This window comes from Betta splendens, chromosome 15, assembly GCF_900634795.4.
Source record: "Betta splendens chromosome 15, fBetSpl5.4, whole genome shotgun sequence".
NCBI classification, from domain to species: domain Eukaryota; kingdom Metazoa; phylum Chordata; class Actinopteri; order Anabantiformes; family Osphronemidae; genus Betta; species Betta splendens.
In genome coordinates, this window is record NC_040895.2 from 18243280 (window position 1) to 18264819 (window position 21540).

General features: G+C 45.2%; 1 protein-coding gene across 1 annotated transcript in view; it reads right to left on the bottom strand.

The window, feature by feature from the left end:
• Window positions 1–21540, bottom strand: part of atrnl1a (attractin-like 1a) — a 76771-nt gene that overhangs the window by 43086 nt on the left and 12145 nt on the right. The window contains exons 6-10 of the mRNA XM_029175049.3: window positions 16614–16708; window positions 16471–16549; window positions 15284–15441; window positions 7046–7107; window positions 2022–2100 (exon numbers count right to left, since the gene is read on the bottom strand). Coding sequence (XP_029030882.1) covers window positions 2022–2100; window positions 7046–7107; window positions 15284–15441; window positions 16471–16549; window positions 16614–16708 — 473 coding nt within the window. The remainder of the gene's footprint in view (window positions 1–2021; window positions 2101–7045; window positions 7108–15283; window positions 15442–16470; window positions 16550–16613; window positions 16709–21540) is intronic.

The window sequence follows — 21540 nt, forward strand, 5'->3', positions numbered from 1 at the left end:
GGAACGACAGGCTTCAGCTTCCACTAAAGCAAAGGCTTTCTGCAGCGAGGCTTCGTTACACTCAACCAAAAGTCTGTATTTATCCTTATTTAAGAAAAAGGGGGAACCACGTTTCCACCAGTTGCTCACGCGTCACATCTACCTACATACAGATCACATCCTCTTCTACGCACGCACATTTGACGCTCTGATTCTCTATCAAGAATGTAATGGTTCTGAAGGCGTGTTATTTAGGCTGCAGGAGTTTTGATATGATGATTCATTCTACAACGTCACATTTAACAGCGTGTGTTGTTCTCTCTCGTTAACAGTTTGCGTACAGACAGAGATGTCATTTTTGTGATGTGACTGGTGAAGAAAAAGGGACCTCGCTGGTTCTTTGTGTTGGCAATGTCACGCTCTCCCTCTAAGGGAGGCTGAGAACCATTACTCAGTAAAATCCCGTGCTTTCCCATCCGTCGCTTCAGCTACGGTGACAAGATCACGCTTTGAGGGCTTTCCATTCGCCACAGTAGATGAATTAATTATGTGGTGAAAAAAAGAAACAGATTTTATTTCAAGTACATTTTGATGACGAGAAGGAAAGTGAAGCTGAACTGCCCACATTCCACCTTGGAACCTGAGGTTTGTGAGCTCCTATTATGTGATGGGGAGATGGTAAAAACAACAGAGCTGGAGCGACGGCAGGGGAGCCGGATGGAAAGCCAACAGTGCGGTAAATGCAGCATTGCAGCTCTGCTCTGATATGAAACCAGCGCTCATAAATAATGTAGCCGAGCGCTGGCCGGCCTGTCAGCAGCCGCTACACGGCTCCTCTCACCGACAGGAGAAGCTAAACAAACACGAGCTACTCGGGTCACAGGTGGCTAAACACACAAGGCAGCACAGATACCGATCACCCACAGGACAAGCAGAGCGAGAGGATGCGCCACAGCCAGTGTGATGCTATTAGCCTGAATGGTATTAATATTATTACTGTCTAACCTATTCCATCTGATGACCAGTTGAACCTTCACTGACCCTGGTTTGACCTTTGGTGGCTTGATGTTCAGTGCAGCAACAAGCCGCAGGTTAAGCAGCTGTAAAGATAAACGCCTGCTGCATCTGGAGAAAGATGAAGCTTCGGTGCAAAGCAATCGTCTTCTCATTCCTCTATGAACACAAACACAAACAACAATTCTGTGGACGACGTCCATGATTGTGTCTCCATTAAAGCAGACAGAGACAAAACCAGCCACAACAACTTCTCTGACTAAGCTCAGAGAAATGTAAACCGCATACACAGATTCTAAATCCTCCTAATTAAAGCTAATTCTGTTGAAAGACCATAAAAGTAACAGAACATGTCGCCAGCATTTAAATACTGGAAGTTAATTTGCACATGAAAGCAGCAGCGGCGTTTTCTCCATAATGGCAGAAGAGCAGCAGAGAGAGGGGGCACAAACCAACAAGTGTATTTAAGCGCAACCATTCCCACAGGATCGTGTTTGGATTAAGCCAATAACAGCAGACGATTATCTCTGCTGCTCATGAGTTACACTGATTCCCTCCCTGATGACTCAACCACAAAAAGGTGCAAAGAAATAATGAACAAGTGAGAAAGTTTCCAAGAACAGAAACAGATTGAGGCGCACAGAGCGCAGTGCAGCTGTAAACGCTGTGAGTGTGAGGACGTTCAGGAGTAAATATGAAATGATGCCGCATCTGTTCAGGCTTTAGGTGATATATCATTCCATTCCACTTCGTTTAGCATCACTTCGTTTGAGTTAATTGGTTCATGAGCAGCACTAATTAAGGGGAATGGCCTTGTTTATTGTCATAGCGATGCTCATTAAGTGAGAGATTTCTTCTTCTTATACGACTCATGACATCAACCCATCCTTTACAACCGCCGCTTTCCTTGAGTCCTCAGATCGGTAGCAGCGTGTAACAACAACGCCCACATGCACTGAATGCAAATCCCGGCCTGCGGAACTAAAGCAACGACCACAGGCGACCTCGGCGGCAGCGACTTGTCCCACCTCTCTGCGTCGCGAGGCCCAGCAGGTCTGCTTGATTTTCCAAACCACCGCCGCAACCAGTAACAGAGACAGGAAACAGCTGGAGAGAGAAAAGACAGAGGATTAATGGAGCAAGAAGTCATGACTCCTGGGAAGTGCACCGACAAATACATGGGATGTTTGTCTTTGTGGATTTGTCTATTGCAGCTACAAATTTAGTTTAGTTTTTAGTTTGTTCATATTCAGTTTTTAGGTCAGAACAGAAGCTACTGCTGCATTCAAGGGCTTAGACTAATGTAAGCCAGAGTTCAACAAGTAACTGTGAAGGCAGACGAACCGGCAAAAATATCAAGAGTATTGTTTTGTATATGTTGCCTGTGCACTTGACAGCTGTCTTAAGCTTTACTACTGTACTACTACTGTACTTACACTGTACTACTGTAACAACATCCAAAATGAAACTACTATGAGTTCTATGAATTTGTCATAAACTACAAAGATCTTCAGGAAACTGAGAAATTGTCTGGAAGCTTGTGGCGGATACAAAACCGCAGTGGCCACAGGCAGTTGGGGATTTTAGGGCATCAAGAGGCCAACGAGCGTCCTGATGCTCTCCAACAAAGAACAATGTCTCCTGCTGCACTCTCACACTCAGACACACAGTGCAGCAAGTGAGGCCAAAGTCATGGGCCCAAACACAAAGGTCCCCTGTCAAGCAGAACTTCTGACAAGAACTCAACACAAGCGAAACCAAAGACTTAACAACAGGAAGTGCAGGAGGAACTGCTGAGGCCAGCAGCCGGGACACAGGGGCTCTTTATGCTCCGTGTGCGTGTGACTCCGTGTGGGGACGGCCGCATTGTAAAGGCTATCAGTGCTGTAATGAGCGTGACATTCTCAAAGCCAGTGTGGTGAGAGGCTGCAGTCACGGCCTCTACAGTCCACAGCCGACCTCTCACCATCATCACCATCATCATCATCATCCTCACCAGGAATCCCCCTCTGGTGACAATGACGAACCGCTCGCTGATGCTGCTAGTTTTCAATCGCATGCCGCTGATTTAATCCAAATTATGAATATTTTCTATCTAGGCTTTAAACATTATTGGAGCTTTTTAGGAGAAAGCACAATAGAAACCCATTTTAAAGAACTTGCTCCCACACTTGCTCCAGAACCCAACATGCTTAGAGTTTACAAACCCTGGTACCAAATGCCCACATCATCCTTACAAGGAATATTTACTGAATAATTACACACAAACACTCTGACTCTCCACAAGTAAGCTTTGAAAAAAACCCTAAACCCCAGGATTCCCAACTATCACATCAGATCCACCATTCTCTCTGTATCACTTTGGCCACGATTAATGGCCGCAGGGTCTGAGTTTAGCCGTTTAACCGACGGAGCGGAGTGGCTAATTGTCCCTTTTACAGAAGCATTAGCACGGAGAAAGGAGGAGGCTGCGAGTCCTGTGGGCTTGTTAACACTCCACTGAGCCTCCTGATAGGTTCAGGTCTAAGACTGGTCAGCCACAGGTAAAAGCCACTGATTAAAGGAGCAGGATCCTGGCTCCAGCATCAACATGCACATCAGGGACTGCTGCTATAGGCTCAGGTCTGTGCTTAAGGGCAAACAAAGCAGCTTGGTACATAACAAACACATGCATGCATGCATGAGAGCATGGTGCAGCATCCAGCCCGGCGGCCAGAGGCACAAATCAATAAGCTATTCGATGAACATGAGCCACAGATAGCTCTCAATGGGAAACAGCTTTCCATGGGCACAGAGCAGCAAATCACCTCAGTGCTGAGCCAGGCTGCGCTGTCACGTCTTAACGTCCCAGTCTTTATCTGCGGTGGCCTCTGACCGTGTGCCTTTCAAGGAATGCTTTGTCAAATAAAAACAGCTGGCTGTGACTCTATCCAGCACTTTATATCTGCATCTCGGCCACAGTGGATTCAAACGAACATACGATTCAACGCCGTGTTGTTGATAGTGAGACTGTGGAAACGTTCCAGCTGCACCATAACATTAGAATCTAGTGCTCAGCCTTTAATTCTCTGACAAGCCTTTAAACCACCGGATCGGTTCTGATCCAAAGTCAAACCGCACGTTTGTTTTCTTCTATCGCTGCCTGAGGCAGAAGTGAAGAGCAGCTGAAGCCTGATCATGACGCTTTTGAACCTTTCTACACTGGACATGTGGAACGTACAGATCAAGGTCAACGACAGTCAGTGTGTCAAAGACAAACCATCTGACCAAAACCTCTCAGATGGAGGAGAACAAAAAGAAGTCATTCTGCTTTGGTTTTGCTTTTGACTTCTCATCTTCAACCTGTTTGTCCCTTTAGCAACTAAAGTTGGACAACTTCCTTTAGCAACTAAAGTTGCTAAAGGAAGTTGTCTTGCCAATAGTTGGACTCACAGATGTCTGATCACTAAAAGAGCAGAAGTCCACTTCAAACAACACGACGCGTTACTGCTGCTGAGTCAATAGACAAACAGTAGATGTTTGAACAGCGTGGATCCGCCTCCACACAGCCTGAGGAGGTGAATGTCGACAGGCAGTGAGCTCAGGGTGCCTCACCGGCCTCTTGCTGCCGAGCAGCTTCTGCTTGTTTAGCGGACGAGGACTAACTGGACAAAGCTGCGCTGCAGTGTCATCTATTAGCATTTCAATCTGGAAAGAGCAACCACATGAATTTGCTTTAATTACCTCCATCTTCCTTTTTACCGGACTACATTGAGGAGGTGAAGGGGGTCCGTGAGGAGGAGGGCAGCGATACGGAGACGGGGCTTTTCAGCACCTGGGCCTAATTTTCTAACAAAAAACATTAAATAAAAGACACAATGCAGACAAAGGCCATCGTCTGGGCCATTAGAGCGCCGGATTCATAGTGGAAATGACGCTATTGTATAAGGCCACATTCAATTATTGATGGCAGCGCTGACGTTACGCCTTCATCAAGGCTTTGTCTGTTGTCTGCAGCCTTTAAGGCTCATCTTTCCTTCCCGTTTGTGCTGCTCACTTTTTTTTTTTTTTTTTTTACAGTTTGAGGATTCAGACGTAACGTTTGTTACTTTAGTGTGATGAATAATCCAGTTTCCTCAAAACAAACTATAAGCAGTGCTTTTTATTTCAGCGCATTCCTTTTTATGTGGCCTTTATTTATTCTGCTCTTCACAGCAGATCAATGTGCTGCTGCCTACGAGCTCTCCTGCGTATAGGATTACTGTATATGCACAGGGAGCGGCAGGACTTGGGTTGTCTGGCATTCACCCCTCTGACATAAGCACGGTGGAGCTAAAAGGAACATGCCCACACGAACACCTCCAAACCACAGACCCACACATCCACACCTCCCTGACTTTTACAGTGCAGCCTCCGGTGTTTATGCGTGGACCACCGACAGAACAAGCATTTGTCCTTTATGCCTCCGTCTGCATTGTTGGAGCATCACAACCATTTGAGAGTTGTCAGGAACTTATAAAGAAACAAAATCTTTCTTGTGGCCTAAAGTAAATGAGAAAATGCCGTGAAATTAAGCATCAGAGTTCAAAATGAGAGATCTCAGCCTGTAAAGCCTAAATGAAACTGCAGCCAGTGGTGGAGAGCTTCGTCCTGCTGAGGTCACCATCACGTTTCCTGGAGGAGCAGTCGAACCTGCTGACCTGCCCTCACCGGCTTCTCCACCTCATCGCAGCCTGGGAGGCAGTACCTGCAGCTCCGGAGCTTTTGTAGCTTTAGCCAGTCGTCATTTTAAGGACAAGGTTAGTTTTGGCTGCATTAAGCAAAAAAGAATAAAAAACACATGAAGTGGTTTATAATCAGCACAAAAATAGTAGAAAGACACAGCTTGACCCATTGGTTAAGCTTTCTATTGTTGAAAATGCCACCGTCAACAAACGTCCTGAGCTGAAACAGACCAGATGATTAAAGCTGCAGAGTTTAAATATTACAAAGAAACCAACAGCAAATACTGTATGAATGAATGCAGGTTTAGCTAAAGCCACAAATGCCAGTGAAGCCACTATTATATAAATAATGGACCTGAAAACCTTTCCCAGCCCTGAAAAACATGCACGTTATGTAACAAGGGCCATAAATAAAGCTAAGACCAAAAGAGCTGGAGCTGGAACGCAACCTTTTCTCACCAGAGTCTGGTGCAGAACAACTCATAAACAGAGTCGTGACAAACACAGAACTCTCCCGGCAAAACTTAATGCCGTCCCCTACTGATGACATCATCCATCCATGCTGGCCTAAAGGTCGGCGATGTCCGCAAGCCGGCCCTGGGCACAGAAATGGCTCAGTTCCTCACATGGCTGCACAGTGACGCACGCACGAACACACCGAGGTGGACACGTACGTACAAGAGGAGACCACACACACACACACACACACACACACACACACACACACACACACACACAGTGTCATAGCTGAGTGGCAGGATCTCGCCTGGAGACAGCAGACTTCCTCCCAGACGTCTCCTCTCAACAGCCTCTCATTAGACTCTCTATCTGCATGAATGTGAGCGGTAACTCACACGTCTCTCATCCAGCCCGTAAAATCAGCTGCTCCATCAGGCTGTTTAATCGGACCCGTCATGGGAGGAATTTGTGACAGCAACAGGAATCATTTTAGATCATTTCTATTTAACTAAGGACAAAAGCAGCACTATTAAAAACATCAGCACCTCAGACACATCAGGTCACCTGCCTGAACCTCCACCAGGTCCCGACCCTCCAGTGTGAAAGGCTGACTCAACCAAAGCAGGATAACTCTGTTTGCCTTTGATGCTAAACTGAATTCCTGCTTTCTGCGTCTCACACTAACCCACACTCCTTTTGTACAACTTTGCTTGTTGCTACTGAGCAGATGCACACAATTGCCAGAAGTGTATCTTGCCTGAGGCTGCTGCCACCTGCTGTAACTATGAGTTCAGGTTATGGCCCAGTTGTGGAATAAGCTGCTGGGAACTGAAGCACTCAGCAGTGAATTCCTGTGAGGAGTGAAGCCTCCTTGGAGCAGAATAATTTACCTGAAGAAGGTGACAAAGAACTGAACCAGGTCCATGATGCTGTTGTGCTGGGAGAAAGCAATCTGTGGGAAAAGAGAAGAGACAGAGTGAGAAGACGCACCTACGTCACTCAGTGCTGGTCTGAGATGAAAGCAAACAGTCATTATCTTACTGATAAAGGATGGATGACTTCACTTTGTATCCAAATTGGTTTACACAGGGAACAATAATTACACGCCCAAAATCCAACAAGTCCTTTTCTGACCCCTGTGATGTTCCGACCTGGGGCCAGGGGTCAGACCGCTTACACAAGACACACACTCTGACACACTCTCCACCTTTAAGATTAGGCTTAAAGGCTTGTGTCTGTGATGGGCAGCTGTGGATCCAACCATCCTGCCTGTGCTCTGTTGTTGCTTGTTGTTGCTTGTTGTTGTTGCTGTGCTTTTCTCTCTCTCTCTTCCCTCACCCCAACCGGTCGAGGCAGATGGCCGCCCACATCCAGTCTGGTTCTGCTGGAGGTTTCTTCCTCGTTAGAGAGGGAGTTTTTCCTCTCCACTGTTGCTGTCAAATTATATGCTTGCTGTATGTGGGATTTGTTGGGTTTAGTTGTGTGAGGTTTTAAACCTTACTCTGTAAAGTGCCTTGAAATAACTTTGTTGTGATTTGGCGCTATATAAATAAAATTGAATTGAATTGAATATTAAAGCGGGGCCACCCTGCACCGCTTGGGCTCCAGGTCATTATGAGATTAGCCTGTGAGAAAAGGCCGCTGACATCTTTCACCTGAACTCCTGTCAAGAGCTACTTGTGAGATTATCCTAACGTTTGGTTTACTGAGATCTTATATCTGCATAACAATCCTGGAACCTGACTGAGACCTTAACAGAATCCAGAGCCCGAGTATCGTGTTCATAAAAGGCTGGACGTGGTCTGCAGCAACACACAGTAATGTGATGCAGGTGGTGTCGTAGTAACATCCACATGACCTTTTTCCCAAACCCACTCACATAACAAGTATAAAGTAATGGCATTAAACCTATTTCCACTGGTTTCATCAGCATACACCCCCCACATGTTCAGTCTTATCACTATGAAATATGTTCCTCACCTCTCACCTTATCTAATCCTTCAAAACAAGAATCTGAGCGTGTTCGCTGTGCCCTGCGTGAGATGCCCCCTGCTGCTTCAGAGCAGCGCTTTCGCCCTCAGCTATAAAAACTCTTGAAAAGCCATTGTTGCCCATATTTAAACTCCCTCATGTTAAGTGGATTATTTATTGCAGACATAATTGATTTTCCATTCACTTTTCTGCCCTGTAGGAACAACACAGAGTTTCTGTTCCAACGCGCACAACCTCCTGATGTCTTGTTTCTACTCTAGCGGAGGAAGATGTGCTCTCACAAATGTGGGAGGTAGTAAAAGGACAAAGAGTGAAGCAGAGAAAGTTTCCTGCTGAACATGCAAACCATGTGGTAGGCCAACAGAAAGCAATGCACTGGAAACCCGAAGGGGCTGCAGTGTCTCAAGTGCCGATGTGTCCTTGGGCAAGACACTTGGCCTTGAACCCCAGGTTGCCACCGGTGTCAGCATAAGCTGCATAGCAGCTCTGTCACCGGTGTGTGAATGTGTGAGAGCTTGTGACTGCAGCGCTTTGAGTAGCAGCAGGTACGAAAGCGCTGTAGAGAACCATTTAAAAGTAGTGCGCTTACACCTAATCCTCAGTGAGTTTGAATGAAAGCAGGTGATGCCAGACTCTGACTGTGTATTACAGCAGATGAAGACATCAGTTGTAACACTTGTTTTCGTGCCTTTTCCTGTCAATGTCAAGTCTCTTTAGTACAAGGTTCAGTTTAATAAGGTCCTAATAACTAGACTGTAATTTAGCTTTAAAGGCTCTTTCTCTGCGAGCTGTTTTATAATAAATCAGCCCTGTCAGGCAGATGTGAACTCTCTCATTCATTTTCATTCTACGTTAAGAGGTGAAGTGTCTGTTTAATTTTAATTGGCTTTGAAAAAGTTCCAGTCTTACATTTTCCTTTATGAAACTCTGAGACGTCATAAGAGTTCAAATTACCACATGACATCATCTGATCCTCATGACAGATGGACCGTCAAATTCATGCTTTAAAAAGCAGCTGAGCCGCACTGCAGCCAAGCATCACTGTACATTTCACACCAATAGATTTCAAGCATGTTCAACATGGGAACGGCTTTAAATGGTCCTAATAGCCGTAAAGGCTGGGTCTTTGTCTTTGGCGAATCCTTCGAGACTAGTTGGAAGGGGAAGAGAGAACGAAATGGGGCAGAATGGGCTTAAGAGGTTTACCGGCATTTGTGCAGCAGGTAAAATGGCCTGACAGTGAAAAACCTGCAGAAAAGCTGATTTTGGTCCAGAGGGACGACGCATTAATACAAGCATCAGGGAGAAAAGAACCTGGCTCTGCACTGGGGTTTGGAATGCGGCAATTTACATCAGTGCCCCAGACAATAAAGAGAATTATTCATATGTACACTCTGAAATAAAAACATAGCACATAATGAAGGAGGACAGAAATGCAACAAAAGTCTAGCATTTAAATGTTGACACATGCATGTTTCCAACATCCCACCTCGTCTCTCGCTCTCTCTTACAGTACATGGACACAGACTTTCCTGCTGAACAACTCCAGCCAACAGCCATCATTTCAATTTACAACAACTGCAGTCATTAAAAACAACTATAATCAATAAGCTGTTTAGACCCCACCCACTTCTTCCACTGCAGAGCAACAATGACACAGTCTAACGGCATCAAACACACACAAGCCTGAGCCATGCTTACACCTGCTCCACCCCACACCTTAATGCAGAAGGTAAAACAGGCAAATTACGTGATCAGCCTTTTAGACACGAAGTAACCAAATACTGTGTTTAGAGTTATCATCATGATTATACAGAAGTTGTGTTGATGTGGAGACAGCAGCGTTTAAACCAGCGTGGCGACTGTAACTGCTGACGCACAGTTTGTACAGCTGGAAGAATGAGAAGGACTCCAGATGGGAATTGTCTAACACACACAAATAACCAGCGATATGAGCCAGCATTTATGGGTAAAATACACAACAGCAGCGTTGCTTTTTAAACTATGTATTGTTTTGAGATCAGGTATCAGATGACTGAACTGAAGGGATGTGCGTTAATTGTGTTACAGTAAAACTGCAATTACAACAGAGGAGAGGGTGAGAAAAGCACAGAGGTGGAAGATGAGAGGATCAGCAATGACGTAAAGTGGACTCCAAGGAGCCCGGTTCTAAAGTCCAGTCATTACTGAGAGCCTGTGGTGGCCCTCAGGGGACAGACCTAGAAGCTCTGACAGCCTTGGGCTGCCTTTATTTCCCTAAGCCTCAACCGAGGGCTGCTTGTTAAAACCTAGAATGAAAGAAAGCGTCTGGCTAATCAATAAGGGAAAGAAAAAAGACTAAAGGGAGACGAGTGTAATGAAAAGGACAAAAAATGGAAGGAGTGGAAGAGAAGCAGAGGCACAAGACGAATGAAGAGGCCGGATGAGGGAGGAGAGGGAAGACAGACACACATGATAAAAAAAGAGCATGAGAGATGATGATGGTGGGTAAAGATGAAGCACAAGCATCTCTGTCATTTCCCGTTCTCACTTCATCACTGAGGCTGCGGTGAAGTGGAGCGGCTGCTCACACACACTGGTCAAAGGCAGGAAGCCATGACTGGAGCAACCCAGAAGCAGTCACTCATCCCTGCAGACGCTACAGGAGCAGCGGTACGGAGCGCTGGCTGGGACCACATCTGGGCCTCAACACAACTGATAACAGATTGGAGCAGAGAAAGCGAGCGAGCATTAGCAAGACGCCTTCGACGAAGGTACATCTCAAAATCATCTGTCATTTAAATAAATTAATTAGATACAAGTCAGTGAAAATGATTTATTTTTTTAAAGTGGAGCAAAAATGCTTTAGCAAATAATCATTTTACTTAAACTTATCAAAGTTAAAACGTACATGACACGCTGTAATACACACTTCTACAAGCTCCAGCCGGCACTGGCCAGTCAGACCAGTGGAGCTACTGGGCATCAGCGTTAATCACCAACGCTGTTTGTTCTGGTGCAATGACCGACTGCAGCCACATCGTTTGTGAAGCTCTATGTGATAATGTCCCGTCTCACAGGGCAGCGCCTTCAATGTGCACATCTGTGTCGACCCCCCCTCCGCCCGGCTGCAGCCCCACATTCAGTGACCGGGCCCTGACACTGCGCTCTAATTCGTCCTCATGTTGCTGATGACTGCTGCTGACTTCCTGTCTGCTTAAATGAGCAGCACTTAGTCTCTCCTCTCCTCTTTCACCCTATGGAACATAATCCTGCCTCAGTGAGATGCTTCCGATAGACCCTGTGCGCTGGTCGGCAGCTGACCAATCCGACTGCTTTAATCCAATAAGAGCGACTCTGTCACTGACACGACCAGAGAGGGACGCGTTAGAGATTCGATAATGAGGCGTCCCATTTAATGAAGACGGGCGCAGAGGATAAATAAGTGACTGAGCAGCAAATCAAATCAACTGGCCAATCGTGCTGCAGAGTTCATCTGCAGGAATACTGCTGCTCACCTCCGTCAAAAGGCTTTCAATCATCTGACCGAAAGGCTCACAGACGCAGAGAGAAGAGCCACAAGCAGCAGTAGATCTGAAAGAACTGTGGAGGAACGAGGAACTAACTCAACCTGGTTCACGTGGGTTTTGTTTCCGATCTTCCACACACAAAATGCAGAAACAAAAGCTGCTTCACAACAGTCAATTTCTTAGTTCCACACATTAAGATAAGGGTTCGTGGTAAATTACGAACAGGGACGTTCACATTTGAAACAGTTATGGTCTCGAGTTATACGACTTCTGGCTGAATTAACTCCGTTCTTTCCAAACAAAGACCATGGGAGAAAATGGGTCATGTTCCCATAATGTTTTTGGGCCCGATCAATAAAACATGATTTTTTGATTAGAAACAAATCCAGGCCAGTCCTGAAAAATGAGCAGAATACTGTAGTGATCTACAGAAAACATCCAGAGCCGTCACTTTTGGCATTTATTACTGTTGGACCATCAATCTAAACATGAAAACAAATGTCTTGTGAGAAATGTTCTACATTTTGTTAAGTCCAAGCTCTGCTCCAGGATCTGGGCACTTTCAGGTCTTCTCGCGGACGTTCCGTGGTTGAAGTCAGTCGAGGACAGCGCAGCCTTGTCCTGAAGCCATCGTTGCTGCTGTGTGAGCAGAGCTTAATGTTGGCACGGTTCTGCTTTTCACACAAACATATTATGTGCTCATTTTCTCTGAGGCTGTTACATGCAGCCGTTTTACCGTGAAGGATTGTATATTTATTCTTCCATTCTACATGTGATCACTATTGACTTCACACAGTACACTTGTTTCTTTAGATATTTGAGAGATTAGTAAAATGAGACTTCATTTTAAGATCATCTTGACTTCAGGTTGAAATTACACATAATTACAGTGTAACAAATCATCATCTCTCTGTGTGGCAGCAGCTTTATGGGAAACCCATGTTTATCATGAGACACTTTGAGGCATGAACTGGAAGCAGAGTTGTTCCATGACAGGAAGGTGCAGGATAGTAAGGACAAAGGTGAAAGGTCATGACAGAAACCATCAGAATCTGTTGCAGCAGCCCGAGCGACCAAACACGTTCCTCTTCCTACAAACAGCTCCACATGCAGCTGAGGCCAGTGGGGAAACAGTCATGGGTCAGAGACACGCGAACGCATTCACTGTAAATGTGCTCTGAGCTGATGTTGGGTAACACTAGCGAACGCTGTCGGAACATTTAGACGATAAATACAGCACCTGCAAAGGTCACGCTGTACGTGGAGGGTGGAAGTAAGTGGGGAGCAGAGGGAAGCAGGAGGGTACCAGTTAAACCAGTACAATCGGTACAGCACATTTCACAGACATCTAATGATTCAACCTAAACAGGAAAAGCTTGATTCCACCTGGGAATCATGAACTCTCCTGCTTCTCTCTAGTCGTGCTTGTGTGTGTGTGGCTGCAATTTGTGCCGGGGCTATTAGATCAAACATATCAGCCGCTCATTATTAATTCTCAGGACGATTCGTCAACATGGGTCTGCTCTGGCATCGGAAACCGCCAAGGTCACAGGACAGGACGCGAGTGCTTCTCCTGTTACACGCAGTCACATCTGACATGGCGGCGAGATAGGCCTCATCACGGTAATTATCATATCACCTTTCAACCGGCAGATATATGGAGCACTGATAATACAGCATTAATGGGAAATGCATGAGCGGAGCAATCGATGGACAAATGACCCCTAGAAATGTGCAGGACACTCTGCAATTAAAGTCGACATTTATACACGCTAAACACTTCCACTTGCAAACATGGCGACGACCTTCTCCGCATCATCACAGGTATCAACTTAACAGCAGGTCTGACCTGTCAAAGGGTCTGTTCTCAGATCATAGAGGTTGTACATTGGTTGAGGACCTGTGAGGAGAGAACGGCCACAACGTGCGCTGCTTGTGTGTTGCTGTTTGTACAGTAGCAGAACTCAGACGAGTCCCGGCATCATATCTACACATATGTATTAGCAGAACTATAAACTACTGCGAGGTGGGACAGAATCAGCCCCGCTGTGTTTATTATGGCCGAGGAACACGTCGCCTGTTGCAGCAGCACGACTCAAAGGCTTTGAGCCCAGATAGAGTTTATTAGGCTGACAGTGACTCGTGCTGATATTATCTGTGAGTGCCACACATTTATTGATGGATCTAAACTTTGGGATAATCTTTCATTTCCTGTCACGATACAGTGCATTTGTCGTACATCTGTCGTTTCCTGCGATTTCATAAAAGGAAACGGCGGTGATAAACACACACGAGCATCATCTGTCAACTATCAGTCATAAATAAATCACCTGGTTGTAAATAAGGTCCACACAGAGGTTTGCTGAAATCCCTCCGTTATCTTCCAGCCTCTTCTTTACATCTTTATCGATGCTCAATCTGTCAGTTCCACTGTTTTCACGCCGGACTCTTTGACTGTACCCGCCTGCCCGTCTTCACTCATCCTGAATTTTTCCATTCTGTCACTTCTTGAGTTCATCCATCAGCAAACAGCCCACACTCTGCATGACAGTCATCTTAAAATATTACTGCTAAAAGTCTACTTCAATTTAATGGATCATAAGGCCGGAGCGTGGATATTTAGTGTGTGTGTGGCTGCCGGCTGGAGATTTAATCCAGTGCTGCATAATTGATGGAGAGACATTGAAAAACTCACAGATCATTAAATGTGATAGCAGATTTGCCAAACACTTTTCAGAATGGTTTACGCTCAGCGTTCTGTCAGGGCCATACGTTCTGCTCCGCGACAGCCCCTGAACAGCAGAGCTGATGACGACAGGCTCTCTGCTCTACCTTCATCTGAACAGCAACCTGAGACGGGAGGTGTCTGAAGACCAACAACTTCATTTCAGTCCTGGTACTTACATAAAGTAATGTTTAATGTATTGAGCCCTTATTACCATTATTCAAAGTCATTCAACTCAATTCATGCGCTACTTTAAGAGTTAATCGAGCGTCTCAGTGAGGATAATAGGACAATTCATTACTTTATCAGAAGTCAGAAGAATTTATTTATGGAGAATTTGATGGGACTTTAATTTTTAGCAAAGAGTTTTTTGTAGCAGCAGCATGTGGTGCGTTTTAGCTTTCAGTCTCACCAGGAGTCTGTTACTAGAAAACAAAACACTCATGAATCATGCCAGAGTCTGTTTTCAGTTGAATAAGAAATAATTATGGTGATTCTGTTATTTTTCTCAACAGGCTATTGTGAATTAAACTATTTGTTGACTGTTACTAAAATTGCTTTTAATTACTTACTATTCCCAAAAGAAAATGATTTACAGCAGGGACAAACAATAATCACACATACAATCGCATAAACAGAATGCAACATCATCTCAGAAACGGGTAAAGCAGGTCTTTGGCATCTGTCGGCTCCACTGCCTGGAATCAAACTTCTACCAAGTAATTTCTGCGTATCTGAACCCGGTCTTATATTTGACTCTACGTCTGAAGACATACAATGTTTTTTTTTTTTTGTTTGTTTTTTTTTGTTCTGTCCAGCAGTTTAGCAAGCAGCATGTATTACGCTGAATGCCACATTGTGATGGACATACAATGTTTTTAATGTGTCCCCCCACAGCTTACCTGGATCTTGATCGGCCAGCTGAAGTTGGACACGTAGACGTAGAAGGTGATGTTGTGGTGGAGTCTGAAATTAAACTTTTCACAGGAGAAACTGTCTCTGTGCTCCTTGATGTTGGTCCTCGCTATGATGGACATCTCCTCACCTGAGATGGTTCCAGCTGCCAACGAGAGATGATGGTTGTAGGACAGAAAAAATGAACTCAAGAACAACATTTAAATTTGCACTCTTACCCTTAAACTATGTTACCAGCACGTCAACAGAACAGTGTTAGTGTGACAAACTGCTGAAAGCTGTTAGCTCAGAGCTCAGTCGTTCTAAAAACCCACTGGCGTTTTATGAATCAGTCTGCTTATTATGAAGTTACATTTCATTCCCTCATCATAATTAAGAACAGGAACAAAAACCAACACCCAAATTAGGCCAGATCCACATGAAACCAGCTGCTTTCAGTCCGAGCGTCCTTGTGAAAATATTTTACAGTGTTAAATAAGCAGGTTGACTGAAAACAGCGGAGGTTTCTAAATGTCAAGGTGCACCTATCATCTCAAACAGGCAAATTAACATTCAGTGACAAAAGCGTTTTCATGACACCTCGCAATAATTCAGAGCGAGCTTGTAAATTTCTCCCGCTCTCAAGTGGTCTGATTTCAGGATCCTTCAAAGCATTATCAGCGGCTCCGTGTTAATGGCCGAGTCTTTCAGACGACGTGAATAAAATATTTCCACCTCCGTCTTTATCAGGGCCATTAAACACTCTATAATAGTCTGCACACAGTCACAGCCCACGGCACCAAACTGAAGAGGCCCCAAGACAACACGCGTGTGAAAGCTTTTATCTTAATTGAAATCAGGAGTGAAAATGTATAAAACGCCTTAATTCCAAACATCTTAAAGGACACCAGTGAAGATAGCGGCTGCAGGAGATCGTTAGAGACACACAGCTAAATGACAGAGGGTTAGTGACAGGCTAAACAGTCAACGTCTGTATCGAACTCAAATTAAATTACAGACGACACCAGCGAGTGTCCAAAAACGTGACACTTAGAAATATGAAGAGCTTTATATGTCATAAAAATTAAGAGATACAATAATACAAACAGACCCAAGACATTAAACCAGTTATTACATTCTTTTTTGTACAAAATCAAAATGACCTTAAGTATAAAACAGGACATTTGCTCTGTACCTGTGGAACTTATGGACCAAGTGATGTTGAGGTTGAAATTATTGGATGCGTTGATCGACATGTCCAGGTTCTTGTTCGCCTGCACACAAGAAAAGGAACGTGAGGCCGCGCCCGCCGCCGCGCTCACGCTCAGGTCAGCTCACCTGTTCAGGCGTAGCCATGAAGTTGATGGCGGTGTAGTAGCGGTCATCCTCCTGGAGCAGACTGAAGGTGAACTGGTAATCGATCAACAGATTGTCTGAGGGGAAGAAAAAGACGAAGGGACTAAATCTACTAAAACAAACCCATCAAAACCTATTAGCAGTAGAACATTAGTGTTTTATCTGCATGAGGAACCACAACCAGCTAATGTACTTTGTGATGGATCATTTCAGTAATAACAGCTCTAGAGTTTTCATTTCAACCTCAGCTGATCTCTCAAATGTCAACACACGCAAACGTCCATTTCTGCTTGTTTTATCGACGATGCCACCAAACACAGACTAAAATATTGGGAAACACTGACCACAGGTCGATATTCAACTTCCTGAGTAATAACAGTGGTGGAGTTTTGGTCAAAGGTCTCAATCATTCAAATAAACAAAGTGTGTGTAAAAGTACACAAAAGGAACACGCGTTTATAATGAGGCCGGTGGTTTTGAATACAAGCAAACACTTCAATCAATATGACACGAGTGAGAGTCCAAATAATCATGTTTTTCAGATTTAATCATTTTACAAAGCTGCTTCTATGGAGTGTCTGCATGCAGCTCTGTGCCAGCGAGACAACGGCCAATGTACAGAGCGAGACGCAGGGACTCAACATCTGGACAGACAGCAGGAGCCACGCTGGGTCACCTTGTCTGAGTGAGCGAGAGCAATGAGGCGGCCGCGGATGGAGGATGGGAGGCTGAGGATATTTAAGTTAATCAGCGTGACTGCTCGGTGCTGAACCGTCATGTTAATGCAGGTGTGTGATATGTGGGGCAGCCCAGCTTAAAACTCACATGTACAGTAGTCATTTTATTTTTATTCTCAGGTAAAGTTGGTGCTTCTCACATACTGTGACCCATTTTCATAGTTTAACATCAGTCCTAAAAGCTAATGTAGGACATTACAGCCATGAAACTGGCCCCAGTGCCAGTGAGGCTCAACTTGCAGAGCAGTCAAACGCGTGTCACGCACTGTGAGATGCTTAGTGATCACCTTCCTTTCAGCCTTCAGCCGTACCACCCTCCAGCATCACCAAGACCAAAGGAAATTATGTTTGACAAACTCCCTCACTTTGTTCAGCCTTCATGGACGTTAGCCCGAAAAGCAGATCTCATCAGATCAAAGACTAGATTCCTCCCAACGCCTCGCTCGCAGGCAGACGTGCTGCGCTGCTGCTCAGCTGTTTGTCCCATGAGGGAGGTTTGTGCTTCTCAGCGTGTCTGTGCACACGTGCATCGAGTGTGCACGGCTGCATGCGCGGCTGCACGTGTTTACAGGCGTGCACCGCGGCACAGTTACACTAAACAAACCGCGCCGCTCCCTCAGCGCGTTTCCGGTGTGTTTGGTTTCAAAGCTATTAGGAACCAGAGCATCAGCAAGGCTTAAAAGTTCATCTAAGCTAATTACAAATCCCATCTGAGGAATCTGACAGCACTTTCACTTAGGCGGTCTCAATTACCTACGTACATGTGCAAATTCTCACTCTGGATAAATCATATCAAGGTGTCGCTAGCTGTATTAACGATCCCCAGAAGATCTGAAATATGAACAGTTCACGCCAATTCCGCCATCAATCAGGTTCACAGATGCGTGATCTTATTACCATAATATGTAAGCTGATTCAGTCTGTATGAAAGCACAATCTGATATTACAGCAGGCGGCTTCAAATTGAAATACAAGCATGAACCCACCTACAATGTCAGTTGTCAGAATCGCTCGCTGAGGTTTCATTTAATGCTTGTTAGCAACTCATTATTCTCCATTCGCTACACCTGCATGATGCAGTGCAGGGCAAGCATTACAGCATCACCTCACCATCACCGCGTAAACATGACGACCCAGTCAATATCAGACCTGGATGGAGGACATGTGTGCATAGAATAAACTGGAAACGACTGGATTCACTCCTCTGGACGTCTCAGTGACTCGAGAAGAGTTACACCTTTTCTGTAAACAAATGTCAGATATCACTTGGAAATCAATACATTTCAAATGTGATGGAGAAGGACAAGTATAGAAACATGCAGACAGATCAAATCAGGTCAAAGCAGCAAAGACACAGCGTTAAACAACGATACCCTGACCTTTGATCAAACTCAGCCTTAATTCAGCTGGACTCGCGTACAAACAGCCCAACATTAATAAACTCAGTGAGCACAGCGTCTACATCTTTTTATTTACAAAATGCTGCCTGCTGTATGACCACTCACCAAACTCTCAGAGACACAGACTGATCTAAGAACTGATGTAAGAGCAGCAGTGTGGCAGTTGATAGGACTGGATTATGAATAGGACCAGGCGGCGTCCGGACGCACAGACGAACGGCCTCTAAGCAAATATTGAGGCGTCTTGTCCCGGCGCCAGATCCCGGTCCAATGAACGGCCTTGGGCCTGGAGCGATGTCGACTACTGATCAGTGACATGCAGGCCTAAAGAGAATGTGCATGACTGTTAGACTGTTATTACCCTTGTTTTTATATCCACTATGACAAGAAATAGACAAAAGTCAAACCCAGCCTGTTCATTTCTCATCTGCCTTTGATTCAGAGCGTGGACATCATTACTCAGTCCCATTCCGTGCTGTCTGTAAGTAATTGTCCTTTAATTGCAAATGTGCGGCCATCAGTAAATATTAGACCAAAAACTTTCTCTGTGATTAAGCTTTCCCAGCAGGCCTTGGGGCAGCGAGCGGCACCGACTGTGACTGGCGTTAGCCAGCGATTAAACCCACTGCTGGCCTTTTTAGCGGCTTGGTGGCCGTCCTTAATTAGACGTTGCTTGTAGCTGACTGTGATGGAATATGACAGTGGTTCATTAAAGCATTGTCCTGGTGATGCCTGTGCATAAATGCTCGCCTGACTGGGGGCAAACTCATTAAAGAGCACAGTTGCTTTTCATCAGTTGACTGGTGGTTCAAAAAGACAGTGAAGCGAAGCCGAGCATCGCTAGCATCTCTTCATCCCCGAGTGAGATGACGAACCCTGCCGCCAGTGGATGCACGTGTTTAAACCAACGACGGCTTCACCAGACAAATGACAGGACTCTTTTACAAACTGGGGCCATTTTTGCAATTAGGAGGAGGTTTGGGCAGGAGGCTGAGTAACAACCCTCACACTGAAATGTCGGGATCAGATTCATGCTACAGATCTCTGCGAACAACCGAGTTCAAACAGGACGACTGTGAAAGACAGAGGAGCGGACTGCTAAATGTGTCGTACTCAGAGCAGATGTCAAGGAAGGTGAACTTGTTACCATCTTCAGCTGTTCTTGGGTGCTTGTTTGCTTTAGATAATGCAGTTTTCCCTCTTAAGGACTTAGGATTAGGGTTAACCTCTTTCCTGGACTTCTGCTGCTCTGTGTTTTGTGTCAAGGCTGCAGACAAAGTCGCTTCCAGTGCTGCTGCATGAACGGAATAAATCAACCCCCTCTACTACAGAAATACGCCTTCTACTGAACGCATCACATCCAGCGGGGCTTCATACTGTAACTTTTGGGGCCCCTAATAGAAGCTGTGAAGCTGAAGCGCATCACCATGAGTGTGAACAGCTCTGAGCACAGGTTAAGGTTAAGGCCACCAGCTCCTGGTTTAAATTGGGAGCATGTGATGTTAACACAGGTGCTGCATCGCTTCAATCTCCTATCACTTGTGATTTTATAAGGTTCTTTATCAGCAGGTCCCGTGACTGTTGAGGCTAATATTGACTGCAGGCCCCGCTGTGGCTGCTTCCCTCAGCGTCTAAGGAAATGGATGGCTTTTAAATCTGTAACTTATACACAGCCACTTAACATATACAGTATGTGAAAAGCCCTGGTGTGCATCCATGTGTGTGCTTTTGCTTATTCAAACAAATCTAACTCCACTTTCTAGACAGCTGGACAGATAATACGGCATTAATGACGTCTCAGAATGAAGTCAAATACATTGAAACACCGAGCATTCAGCTGCAGCTATGGTGATATGACACGAGCGTGGAGCCATAGAACTTCACCAGCCATTAAGCGTGTGCTTGTCTGACTTCATGCATGTGCATTATCTGAAGCCCTTCACAATGCTGGGAAAGGGCACAGCACTGGTGCCACCTAGTGCCTTCAAACCTCAGGCCTGAGGCCAGCAGACAGAATACAAGCACTCCATGCATGACTCTCTTTAGGTCATAGCACATATTCAAAGCATCTTTCTGGGTTTTTCATTGGTTGCATTTGTGTTATATGAATGTTACAGAGCATTAAACGGTACCAAATGTGACTTTGACCAGCTGCTGCTCTGTATCGCTGGCAGCAGTAAAGCTGAAGCCACGCTACTGGCTGATGTTTCTGATCAGGGCACGTATGAGGTGAGCAGTGCACTTTCTGGCCTGACCCTGCTGATTGCTCCGTTCTTTCAAGGCCCTTTCCCTGAAACTGAAAATACTCCACTCAAACTTGAAGTTTATAGAGATGGACACGATTTTAACTTCATGATAGTAATCATCAGGAAGTTAGTGTATGTATCTGTGTACAACGGTGTATGTGAGACATATAAACCGTGTGCGGGCCACAAAACATCTGTTTTGACCTCAGCGTATCTCCTTCCACTGCCCTTCAAAAAGGAAAACCACCCATTTGTTGCGAATGAGCCAGGTCATGATCCCTGCTCGCATCTGGGAACAGTAAAACCAAGCAGCAGAGAAGCGCTTCGCTCTACATGGCTACTGCTCCCTTTTTAACTGCTATCATGACACATTTCACTAAACTCAGTATCAAAACCACCATAGACGGAGCCCAGTGTTATTTTTAGCAGGGGACCATCTATTCTTCAAATAAAGTAGTGTTTGTGAACTCACCCATGTCTTTTTGCTCAGTGTGTTGCACACAGACCCTGCTTTACAAAATAAAGC